At 40.2% G+C, this 13649-nt stretch overlaps 1 protein-coding gene across 1 annotated transcript in view; it reads right to left on the reverse strand.

Moving 5' to 3' along the window:
* Positions 1-7293, reverse strand: part of EPHB1 (EPH receptor B1) — a 477723-nt gene extending 470430 nt beyond the window's left edge. The window contains exons 1-2 of the mRNA XM_036744089.1: positions 7269-7293; positions 6511-6575 (exon numbers count right to left, since the gene is read on the reverse strand). Of these exons, the coding sequence (XP_036599984.1) occupies positions 6511-6575; positions 7269-7293 (90 nt within the window). The remainder of the gene's footprint in view (positions 1-6510; positions 6576-7268) is intronic.
* Between the last annotated feature and the right edge of the window lie 6356 nt (positions 7294-13649).

The raw sequence follows: 13649 nt of genomic DNA on the forward strand, positions 1-13649 counted from the left end.
AAATACGGCAGTCAACACCTATGGTTTGCCTTGTCAGCAGAAATAAGAGGGAGCACAGGGTAGCAAGAAACGCAATGGTTCTGGAGTCCAAGAATGCGAGATTCAAATCTCACCTTTGCCAATGACTTTCTGTGTGACCTTGGAAAAGTCAATTAATTTCTCTGTGAAATGAGAAGGTTCAACTGAATGGCCTATAAGGCTCAGTCCACTTCTGATCCTCTATTTGGCAAAAAAAAACCCAAAAAACAGGCTAATCATGTGGGGACAATGAGGGATAACTGACGGACTGACGGCATATTACACTAGTATCTACCTAATGACTAGAGAACCCCACACCCCCGACACTGGGCAGACCTCTTGTGAAGGGCTGGTAGGAAGACAGGACAAAGAGGGAGGTAATATTCTGCATTGTTTTAGGGTTTTTTGTGTTTTTGAGCTGCAGTGGGGTTTTTTTTTTTTTCTTGAGGCAATCAAGGTTAAGTGACTTGCCCAGGGTTACACAGCTAGTACTTGTCTGAGGCCAGATTTGAACTCAGGTCTTCCTGACTACAGGGCTGGCACTCTATCCCTTGCACCACCTAGCTTACCCCTATGATCTGCATTGTTGGAAGTGATATTCATTATAGTGAGATGTAAACATGGAAGTTTCCATCCAGACAAGACTTGATTCATAAAGATGATTTTCTATCACGTTCTTAAAGATTCCCAAGGAAGAATGGGTAAAAAGAGATGGCTGTGCCCAGAAAACAGTGGTATAAACAGACAGGATATGAAGTCCTCAGCTCAAATCCCACCTTCTGCCACTGTCTCTCCTAGCTCCCTCAGGGGCCGGTTGCTTCTTCTCTGAGATTACCTTCCATCTACTCTGTGGAACGTATGTGTATATACACATGTAGGTATATATATATATATATATACATGTTATATATGTACATACACACAAATGCACACGCACACGTGCACACACACACACACACACACACACACACACATATATACACACACACATATATTTGCATATTGCCTCCCCCTATTAGAACGTAAACTCCTTGAGGGCCAGGACCATGTCTTTTATTGTTCTTATAAAAAGCCCAATGCGTAGTTAGTGCTTAATTGCTTGTTGCCCCACTAACTGCACCAGATGTATTAACTGGTAGAAAGTAGAGAGCAGCCCTAAGGATGATTACACTCACTCCTTAGTACAATGATTCCTTCTCCCTTCTCCTGGAGGCCAGGTATCACATCTCATGATTCCTTTTCTATTTACCCCAAATACCTAGAACAGAATTCTCCACATAGTAAGAGCTTTAATAAATGGTGTTGGTTGACAGAAGGTTTGGCAGTTTGTATCCAGGCTTGGTGGCGCAGATATTGGTGGCTGTAGGAAATGAGAAATGAGGGGTGTCCCTACTTTTCCCAAGTAGTTTAGATTTAGAAATGGTGGTAAAATGATGGGTATGAAGTCTAATAGTTCTTTGGGACAAGGAGAAAGAGTTCTTTGTGATTCTTCTGAGGAAGAAGAGACCTATGCAATAAATATAGCAATCTGCTCTTTGATAAACCCAAAGAGTCCAGCTTCTGGGATAAGAACTCATTATTTCACAGAAACTGTTGGGAAAACTGGAAAATAGTATGGCAGAAATTGGACATAGACCAACGTCTGACACCATATACCAAAATAAAGTCAAAATGAGTTCACAGCTTAGCTATAAAGGCTGCTACATTAAGCAATTTGCGAGAAAAGGGAATAGTTCACCTGTCAGACTTATACAGAAGAGGAGAATTTATGACTAAACCAGAGATAAAGAGCATTACAAAATGCAAAATGGATAATTTTGATTACATTAAATTGAAAAGTTTTTGTACAAACAAAGCCAATGCAACAAAGATTAGGAGGGAAGCAGAAAACTGGGGAAGAATTTTTACAACTAGTATCTCTGATAAAGATCTCATTTCTAAAATATACATGGAACTGTGCCAAATTTATAAGAATATGGGGCAGCTAGGTGGCGCAGTGAGTAGAGCACCGGCCCTGGAGTCAGGAGTACCTGAGTTCAAATCCGACCTCAGACACTTGACACATTTACTAGCTGTGTGACCTTGGGCAAGTCACTTAACCCCAATTGCCCTGCCTTCCCCCCTGCAAAAAAAAATTATAAGAATACAAGTCATTGCCCAATTAATAAATGGTCAAAGGATATGAACAGGCAGTTTTCAGAGGAAGAAATTAAAGTTATCTATAGTCATATGAAAAAATGCTCTAAATCACCATTGATTAGAGAAATGCAAATCAGAACAACTCTCAGGTACTATATCTCTCCTATAAGATTGGCTAATTTCAAAACAGGAAAATGATAATTGCTGGAGAAGATGTGGGAAAATTGGAACTCTATTACATTGTTAGTGGAGTTGTGAACTGATCCAAGCATTCTGGAGAGCAATTTGGAACTATGCCCAAAGAGTTATAAAAATGTGCATACCCTTTGACCCAGCAATACCACTTCTAGGGCTGTATCCCAAAGAGATCATACAAGGGGGAAAAGGACCCATATGTACAAAAATATTTATAGCTGCCCTTTTTGAGGTGGCAAAGAATTGGAAATCAAGGAGATGCCTGTCAATTGGGGAATGGCTAAACAAATTATGGTATATGAATGTAACAAAATACTATTGTGCTATAAGAAATGAGGAGCAGATGGATTTCATTATAACTTGGAAAGACTTATTTGAACTGATGCTGAGTGAGGGGAGCAGAACCAGGAGAACAATATACATGATTTTACAAACACACGGTATCTGTAAGTACTAACTTGGATGGATTTGGCTCCTCTCATCAATGCAAGGTTCAAAGACAGCTCCAAAAGACTCATGATGGAAAAAGCTATGCACATCTAGAGAAAAAATTATGGATTCTGAATGCAGATTGAGGCAAACTATTTGCTCTCTTTTTTTACCCTTCTTTTTTGGTTTCATTTCTTCTTTCTCAAGATTCATTCCATTGGTTATAATTCTTCTTTACAACTGGACTATTATGTAAATAAGTTCAATGTGAAGGTATATGTAGAACATATACCGGATTACATGCTGTCTTGGGGGAAGGAGGGAGGAGAGGGAGGGAAAGAAAATTTGGAACCCCAAAAACTGTGGAACTGAGTGTTGTAAACTAAAAATAAAAAAAATAAATTTATGATTATAAAAAGAAATGAGGAGCAGATGGACTTCATAAGAACCTGGAGAGTCTTATATGATCTGATGATGAGTAAAGGGAGCAGAACCAGGAGAACATTGTATACAACCACAGACACATTGCTTCTGTGATGACTAACTTTTCAAATCAATGCAAGGTTCAAAGATAGCTCCAAAGGACTCATGATGGAAAAGGCTGTCTACATCCAGAGAAAGAATTATGGGATCTGAATGCAGATTGAAGCAAACTATTTGTTCTCTCCTTTTTAAATTTTATTTTATTTTTGGTTTTGTTGCATCTTTCTCATGGTTCATTTCATTGGTCATAATTCTTCTTTACAATTTGATTATTGGGAAAAGAAGTTTAATGTGAAGGTGTATGTAGAACCTATATCAGATTACATGCCATCTGGGGTGGGGGAGGGGAGAAGAATCAGGGGGAGAAAATTTGGAGCTCAAAAACTTGAGGGACTGAGTGTTGTAAACTTTAAAAAAATAATTAATTAATTTTAAAAAGAAGAAAGGAAAGAAGAAAAAATAAAGAAGAGACCTATGCAAAGTTGTCTTTGTGTTGATTTTTGAACTAGAAGCGAAAGAAGAGAAAAATCTCCACTTTGATGTATAGCAGGCCAATTTGGACTTTTTTTTTCCCCTTCTCTCTTTAAGGATAATCAGAGGGAAATGAAAATCAAGATGATTGGGGAGTTTAATGAGCATATTTGTTACACATAAAAATTGTTTTCACCAAGAAGGAAAATTAAATAGAAATTATGTCAACATTTCAAGAACATCTTCTCATAAAACCTGGAGCAATCTTTACATTAGTAAAACAATAGGAAATTCTTATAAAAGCAAGGGATCGGGATTCTATTCCCAGCTCTAAGTGTGCAAACTTAGGTAAGTCATTTTTTTTCTCTTTGAATCTCATTTACCTCCTATGTAAAAATAAATATGGTAGACCAGGTAATCTTCAACATATCTTGTGCTTAAAAACCAAACTGTCTAAGTCATAGTTCAGAGTGCTTTGGTTTGCTTTAGCATGAAGTCTTAGTCGGCATGGAAGAATTTCCAAAGAGGGCTCACTCTAAATTTAAAGAACACACAGCATCCCAACCAAAAGGTTCTGTCTTTCATTCTGTACCCCATCCACCCTAGCATGAACATTTTAAACACATGCCTGGTGCTAACATGGAAAGGCAATATTGCATAATGAATAGGGAACCAGCCTGGAAGCCAAGAAGACCTGCCTCTGACATGTGCTGGCTGTTTGGCCCTGGTCAAGTCACTCACCTTCTCAGTGCTCTGGACAACTCTCTAAAAGTGTAAGCTGGAGAGAAGGTAGAGAGTAGGTTGCATTCATAAAGGGAACTTCTTCACCTGGGCATTTCCCATACCAAGGAAATCATAAGTACAGTACCTATAGGGACTTGTATAGTGGGGTCTCTGGCATAATCAACATACCTAGGTTTGTTTTGCAATTATTGTTTCTTATTTATAAAAGGGAATAAGTAGGGAATATAAGGAGAGATATGACTCCAGGAATGTGAATACCAGGGAATGACAGCTTGGGAAAGCTGAATGTCCCACTGGCTGATAGTGAGTGGCAGAGAGAAACGCATCTTTGGAAATAAATGTAAACCCCATTTACCATAGATAAAGCCAAATGATGATGGATGAAGCATCCATCGTGGGGATGCTTGAGATTTGACTTTATATATTTATGTGTTTCTGTTGCATATGTTTCTATTTATGTTCGTTTGTGATGACTCTCTTCATTAGGTGGCAAATTCTCTGAAGAGAAAATGTATTCTTCCTCTGTAACCACCCTCAGCGCTTGGCAACTCAGTGCTCTGCATATAACTATAACTTAGTTCATGTTGGTTGACTGACTGACTGAAGGATTGTCCTTTCTGTTTCATGTGACTCAACTCAGGTCTTAGACTGGTGCTCTGGTTCCACCTTTCATCATGGCTAAAGAACTGATTAATTCTGTGTGGAAGCTAGTTGTAATCAACTAAGTCCTTATTAGGTGTAAGTCACTATGCTAGGTCCTGGAAATACAGAGACAAAAGTGAGATTATCCATCATTGTCACTGTCATCATCATCACCATCATTACCATCTATAAAAGTGTTTGTCTTTGACCAGAGGACTACTGAATGTAAGTGCAATTAAGTACATAAAAGTATATAGAAAGGAAATTTGAAATAAGCCAAGGAAGAAGAGGGTACTAATCATTGGGGAAGGGTTAGGAGAGCCCTCCTGTATGAGGCAGTACTGGAAAAGCACCCTGAAGACAGCTTCAGATTCTAAGAGGTATAGTTGAAGAGGAAACACGTCCGTAACACTGTGGACCTCCTCTACAAAAGCAAGGAGGTGTGAGATGTAAAGTCTTGTTTAAATGTTACCTCCCTCTTGGTATCATACTAAGGAATGACTAACCAAAGTGGATGAGAGCCTTAAAGTGTTTGTTGTTGTTATGCAATCATTCAGGTACATTGACTCTTGGGATTTTCTTAGTAAAGATATTGGAGTGGTTGGCTATTTCCTTCTCCAGTATAGCTCCATTTTACAGATAAGGAACTGAGGCAAATGGGGATTAAGTCACTTGCCCAGGGTCACAAATCTAATATCTGAGGGCAGTTTTGAACTCAGATCTTCCTGACTTCAGGCCCTATTCAGTGCACTATACACTGCACCACCCAGCTGCCCCTTCTTAAAGTGTTAGGGAAATGGAAAATACGGCCACCATTACTGGCAGCAGCATGTGTTCCCAGCTGTTATTGGCCAGTTATTTTTCTGATTGTCCACATTACATTTTACTCACCCTGGAAAGTCAGTAGACACTTCTCTTTTACACTGACATAAGCATCTACCCTCAAACTGTTCATTGGTTCCACAAAAAATATGACATCAGTTGAGACAATTTGTTAAGGGTCAGTTATTTCCCCCTGGACTATCCAATGCGTATTTCAACCAATTGTCTGACAATACAGTGGTGCTTCACGATGTATTTGTGGGCTTTGGTTATAATAAATACTTCATTTCATTGCGAAGCATCATTGGTTAGGGCCATCAATAATTCAGCAAATGCCTTTTAAACACCTACAATGGCATCGTACAAGGTTCTGAGAACACAAATACAGACCCTACTCTCGAGGAGCTTACATTCTAATGGGCAATGCAATCTACGTGGGATGCACTGGTATTTTTGGTGCTGGAAAACCCACGCTCTTTGGTAAGTTCTGCATCACGCCCTTTGACAACCGTGAGGAAGAGAACAAAGCAGCCCTCTGTAATTGTGGCATGGCCCCAGAACGCTTACCCCTGATGCAGGATTTGCAGTCCAGCCCAACTCAGCAGTAGCTGTCCGGGTGTCCATTAAGGTTTCTGTGAACAAAAACAGGAAAGCAAATGAGTTAACAACTCTCACCACATAATTGTTTCCTACCCTCAGGGGCCCATTTCCAGTTTGAGTTTACTTTGATATCTGTGATGTGATATAAGGAATTCAGAGAAACACAGAAAGACCTGTATAAGCTGGTACCAAAGGAATAAAGCGAAGACAGAAGACCAATACATATCACGACTACAATAATGTAAAGGAAAATAGCACTAAAAAGTGCTAGAATTCGGATTGACTTCAATGACCAGTCTTGAGTCCAAAGACCTAATGATGAACACTTCCTTCCCCTCAGAAAAGTGATGGTGAATTATGGGTACAAAATGTCTCATATACTATCAGACAGGATTGCTGAGTTGCTTAACTCAGGCTTTGCTCAACTTTTTTCCTTGGTTATAAAGTGGGTTCCACTTGGGAACTGGCAATTGGCAAATTAGGATTTTAAAGAACAAAAAGCATCATTAAACTTTTTTTAACTTGTCACTGACATTAGCCTCCTTTCATAAAGGTGAAAATTTTTATGGGAAAATTATTGTTATAAACTCTCCCAAAATAAAAACTTGCATTCTAAGACTGAGCTCTTCATAGTGGGAGTGTCACCTTTCTTCAGTTATAGCATGTAGTTCAGTAGAAAACTGCTAGACTTGGAACTGAGAAATACCAAGTTCAAATCCTGATACCAACACTTATTAATGGGGTGACCATGGGCAAGTCATGCAGCTCTCAGAGTCTGAGTTTTATCATCTTTAAGACAGGGCTAATAATACCTAATTAATAGGGTTATTGTGACCATAATGAATCTAAAATGCATTTCAAACCTAAAAATGTCATATAAGTGTCAGCAATAAAGAGGAATGCTTTGACTTCTTAGCTTCTACTCTCACCAACTTTTGTCCCCAATCCTACCACCCTAAGAGTGTCCTTGTAGCAGTGGTCAGGGAGGAGGGAAGATAAGATTCCTTTAGTGAACTATAAGCTCTACGAGGGCAGGCACCATGTCTAATTTATATTTAGCACACAGTGTTTCAGCAATCGATTAAATTCAATAAAATAATTACTTATTAAGTGTGTCATGCTTAGATAAAACATGGTTCCTATTCACATGGATAATCCAGTAACATAAGCACAAATAATTACAATGTAAAAATTAGTTGCCATTTATAAATATTTTAGTTTAATAAATGGATTTGAAGTCAAAGAAGAGGGGCAAAGGGCAAAGTCTTCCTTTTGTAGCTCATTTTCCACTCTGAGCCCATCTGACAGCTGGAGAAGTCAAGCACATGGCTAAGGATACCCTTTCTTTTCCCCTCATCTCCACTTCATAGCACTAATAATGATGATAATGACAAATTGAATTTACATAATAAACTTCTTACAAGAAACTCATGCCACCCAGTGGAGATCCATCTCAGTAATTATCAAAAAAAAGTCTTGATGGGGTGAACTTGAAACAGGTGGGAGTATTTATGTTCAGAAGAGCAAAAAATCCCTAAGCACAGAGAGGCTAAGTTATTTGTATGAGGTCACACAGCCTGACTGAAGTAAAAGCAGACTGAAAAGCCAATTTTTGACAGCATTATTCCCCCCTGTAATACCCCTGCCCCATTCCACTATGGTTACTGTAATGGAGATCTGTGGAGAAGCAAGGGTTTTTTGTTCTGGTTTGTTTTGGTTTCCTTTTTCTAAAATAAGGTGATGGAGATCGCGTAGGACCTCTACTAGAGCAGTAACTAGAAATATATTCACTGGCTAAAAGAAATAGTTGAGGGAGAAGGTGACGACAGCAAAGAAGACAATCCAACAGCAAATGCTGTGATTCCAGGAGAGGGGATGGCCTTCCCCAAGAAAGTATAGCCTCGACTCAGCTTCCAAAAAGGTTAGGAGAAAGGTGGCTCCAGGAGAGTGGTGCTATGGTGATGAAAACTGTGAGAGAGGCAACCTGAGTACCAATCAGTCAATAAGTATCTATTCAGTACCTACTATGCAGCACATAGTAGGAGCTTAAGGAATGCTCATTTCATTCCTGCATCCCTACTTATGATCTGTGCAAACTTGAGGAAGTTACATGGACTCTCTGGTCTTCATCTGTGAAATGAAGTTGAAGCCAATGACTTCTAAGGTCCCTTCAAAATCTAAAGCTACAATCCTGTCATCCCCAACCAAAACCAGTCAAGATGCATTACGTGGTCTTACCCAAAAAAGTCCCCATTGAAAAAGTGCCTATTGCTCCCCTTGGTTAGCTATGCCCGGGTTTACATTGTTTTCTTTTACCAACAACCTTTCCCTTAAATCTGACTTAGATCCCTTCTGTCATTATTTTTCCTCACCTCTTACCATCCTGTCCCCTCTGAAGATGAGAAAAGCTCGATGGAGAATCCCATATTTCATATGGTTAGAGGCAGGCACTTTGCTGGTAGAGACACCAAGGACAGCACTAGGCTCTTGTGGGGGCTTAATAAAAATGATTTGAGGATGTTTATGACTCTCCGGAGGGGCAGAGAGCATTCATTTGCATTTACAAAGCATATTGAGAGTTCTGGCAGAAAGTTATGATGGAAGCACAATTAAATATGTATGAATGCTTCTGTGATCAAATAGCATCACTGGGACCAAAGAAAGAAAGGGGCTCCTTAAGAACAGCAATGATACATGGTGGACTCTGACCAAAGTATTCTTTGGTGGCCTGATCACTGGCTCCTCCAAGCTTAAGGTCAAAGGCACAGTGCATGGCACATAGTAAGCACTACATAAAAATTATTACTATTACTACTACTCCTAGGTAAGGGGCCAATCCAAGGCAAATGGTGAAGCAGGCTGTTTATCTAAACTGTCCTATTATGGGTAAGCAACATGGCACAATTGGATTGAGATTCAGAAGACCTTGGTTCAAATCTCATCTCTGCTACTCACTACCTTTCTGACCTTGAACAAGTCAGTTAATTTGTGGTCCTCAGTTCATTCATCTGCAAAATAAGAAGTGGAATAGGTGGTCTCTAAGGTCTCTTTCAGCTGGAAATCTGTGATCTATGACTTCCACTTCCCCCAGAAACCCAGAACCTTCAAACTGGACATTTAATAAGACTCTGATTCTAACGGTGTCGTAGGACCTCTCCTCCTCAGTAATTCCCCATGTTCAAGACCTTTTCTGATCTTTCTCTCCTGACTAGATTCACCTTTCCTGTGTTCTGTTCCCTCAGAATCCTGCTAGCTTCTCGCCTGTCTAATTTGATAAACTAGTTTGATCTTTGCTGTTAATAGATGATAATGTTCTGATCAGTTAATCCTCACCAGAAACATTTTCATTTTGATAGAAGCCTGCAATGCCATAACAGAAAAAAAGATGAAAATTAAGGAATTTTGGGCACTGTAGCAGGATCAATGGAAAAAGAAATTTTTCAGTCTGAGAAATAGGGCTGGTGCCACCAAAAATACGAAAACACCACAACCGTACATCTCTGTAAATTGGGACAGCTAGGTAGCATAGTGTATAGAGAACAAGGCCTGGAGTCAGGAAGACTTAAGTTCAAATTCATCCTCAGACACTTAATAACTTTGTGACTCTAGGTACGTCACTTAATCTTGTTTGCCTCAGTTTCCTCAACTGCAAAATGAGCTGAAGGAAATGTAAATCATTCCAGTATCTTTGCCAAGAAAACCCCAAATGGGGTCATGAAGAGTCAGACACATCTGAAAAAACTGAACAACAAAAAATTAACAGGATCATGGATTTCAAGTTGGAAGAGAACTCAGGAATCAGCAAATCCAGCCCCTTCCATTTTACAGATGAAGAAAACAAGGTTGAGAGAGGTTAAATGACCTGCCCAGGGTTATTCAGCTAGTAGGTGTCCAGGCTAGACTTTAAATCCAGGTCCCCCTGTTTCCAGATTCAGGGTGCTATCCACTATACTATCTGGCTTCCTCTCAGCTTAAAGAACCTGGCCTGGAAGCCATGAGAGTTGCTCTGTCCCTTACTGGCTCTGTGACCCTGGGATGAGGAAATTACTTTCCCCATCTTTAAAATAGAAATAATCATATTTGTTGTTGTTGTTTGCACTTCATTTTTGAGGAGGACCATTGACATCATAGATGATGTCTTGACTCATGTGTGAATTGGATTTAAGTGATGCAGAGCTGCACAGTCATCAGCCTCACTCTCTCTTCCTGCGTCATTGAAGTCTAGTGGCAAGATAAAAGTCAAGACATCTGGCAATGGCCCAGGATGCAGTGGATGACCTCGGTGTCTTCAATATCAGACCTAGCTCTAAGTGCTCCATAGCACCTGCTTCAGCCACCTTCATGGCCCTCAGTGGAACATGTATTGGACTTGAAATCAAAGGGATATGGGTTCAAATCCCAGTTCTGCCTGCTTACTAATTATGTAACCATTGACAAGAAAGTTACATAGCTTGTAGCCTTTTGGAGGCTCAGTGAAAGGAGGGGTTTGGTTTTAGAGAGGTACATTTAGGATCAAGTTATGGAAAAAGACTTCCTAACAGTTGGAACTCCCATATTTGTGCCTTACTACCTTTGTACTTTAAGAGTTGGAGCCCATTCACTCTGGGGACTTTGAATGGCTTTATATAAGGAGAGAATGTGTCCCTCTTTGTGGGTGGTGGGAAAAGGGAGATTTATATTGTTAACTACCATCTTTGCTATACCTTCCCAGTAAACAACCCTTTGTAAAATGTAATTGATGTCAACTGGTTGATGACTTTTGAGGAGCACACTGGATGGGGGCTTGTGAGAAATAGTAATAGAAACCTCAATCCCTTAAGGTTACTCTTAGAACCCTGAGGGGAGCAGCAGACATTGCTCTCTGTAAAACACAGCCTGGTAGGTAGTGGGATTTGGGAGAAACAGTCCACTGGAGCTGCTATAGTAAAATGTCCAAGAAACATGAGAATGTATAACAATGCTCTTATCTTTCTCTTATGTTATTCTTAAGGCCATTGGAAGGGGTATTTGTATCTGCGTATAAGAAGTAGTATGGTGATGAAGGTGATTTGGGGGAGAGGTGCAAAGATTAGGAAATGTTTAATGTATGCTAAAGCAAAAGTTTGAGATCCCTAGGACTGGAAAGATAAGAATTCCATTCAAAAAACATTTATTGAGCATCTACTCTTTTCAGGGTCCCATGTTAGACACTGGGGAAGACAACATTTAGCCATTGCACTGCCTTGATATTCATGGAGTTTACCATCTATTAGGGGACAAGGCATAGGCATAAACACATTATTATTCTCTCTCTCTCTCTCTCTCTCTCTCTCTCTCTCTCTCTCACTCTCTCTCTCTCTCTCTCTCTCTCTCTCTCTCTCTCTCTCTCTCTCTCTCTCTCTCCCTCCCTCCCTCTCTCTCTCTCTCTCTCTCTCTCTCTCTCTCTCTCTCTCTCTCTCTCTCTCTCTCTCGCAATTGAGTCTCTATCTCTTTTATGCAGAGCAAGTGTGTGTGTATATGGGGGGTGTGAGTGGAGAGAAGCATCTATTTCCCTACCAGGTGCAAACTGCCTGGATATCACAGCCTGCCTAGTTGGCTTCATAGGGTTGATAATAGCCTTTTCAAGCAAAATCCCCTTCCTCTCTTTCTCGTCTCATATTTAGTTCCATCATTTTTTTAGTGGCTTGGCTATGGGTGCTTTTCACTTGTACTCACCCTTAGGGTCATATGGGCTGGGAGGCATATTACAGACATGACAAGTAAATCAGAGAGTGACCAAATAAAGTGCTCTGTGAGGCCTGAGTGGGGAGAGAGCATCAATGACTTATGCCCCTCAGGGAGTGGCAGGAAGGGTTGGGTGAAGGGACCAAAGACAAAGAATCGGAAAACATGAGTATACCCAATGTGAGCAGAAAAGGCCATGCTTACAATGTATGCGATCTAAGAGGGATTTTTAAAAACACATTTGGATGATTTGCTTTTGAAGTTTTTCTGGTATATTGTTGCCATTTTCTTTTCCCATATTCTTCTTACACTCTTTAAAATATATGTATGCATATGTGTGTGTGTGTGTGTGTGTGTAAACATACATATATACATATATATTCATTTGTAGATTTCCTTTGAACAATAGGAGAAGGGATGGCTGAATAACAACAAGGAAATGTCCTCAGATGACCTGCCTAGTCTGGGAAGGCTTCCCAGTAGAGATGGGATTTTTTGGAAGATGATGTGAATGGCTTTCTACAGAGCCAAAATGGAGAGAGAATAGAAAAAGAGAAGGGGTGGGGTAGAGATGAGCAGGAGAGGAGAAAGAAGAAATGGAGACAAGAGAAAGAAAGAGAGACAGACAGCAACAGAAACAGAGACAGAGAGAGAGGGGAGAGACAGAGAGAGAGAGAGAGAGAGAGAGAGAGAGAGAGAGAGAGAGAGATGACAAGGGGAAGGAGAAGGGGAAGGGGAAGGAAACACATTTATTAGGCTCCTGCTATGTGTCAGGCAGTGTGCTAAGCACTTTACAAAGAAAGGGGGGAGGAAGAAAGAGGAGAGATTGATTGATTGAAAGCTTTGGACGATGGGAAGTAGGATACTTTCCCACACATATGGAGAGTGAGAAAATAAGAGGGGACAGTGAGGAAGAAGGCATTGGGCCTAAAGCAGTGAGAGGCAACAAGAGATCTCCAGCAGTTTTCTTCTAATGGCACAAGAGGAGGTACAAGGAGATGATATAAAGTAAAGTTGAGTTAGCAAAGAGAAATGCTAATAGATTTCTAAGTAAAACACACACACACACACACACACAGATACACACACACAAGTTGGAGATTCCATTTTCCCACATGAATTCCTCAATTTGAAAACAGGTGTAGGGAATTTTGTGTACAGGACAGACATCTCTCCGGGGCTCAAGAGACTGCAGAAGGCCAGGTCTGTGGGTCTTATATTACTAAGTGGCAGCTGGTCGCTTGGATCAGCCATCGGGTGTCCCATTTTTTTCCTGGATTGGCACCTTTGGAATGTATTGACATTTGGTATAAATTAGTTACCCATCACAGTGAAAGCCAGATAAATAAACCCTACTCCTTACAGTCATGTCTTTCGTTTTGGACAGAAACAAGACATCCAAC

The sequence above is a fragment of the Trichosurus vulpecula genome, chromosome 2 (genome assembly GCF_011100635.1).
Source record: "Trichosurus vulpecula isolate mTriVul1 chromosome 2, mTriVul1.pri, whole genome shotgun sequence".
NCBI classification, from domain to species: domain Eukaryota; kingdom Metazoa; phylum Chordata; class Mammalia; order Diprotodontia; family Phalangeridae; genus Trichosurus; species Trichosurus vulpecula.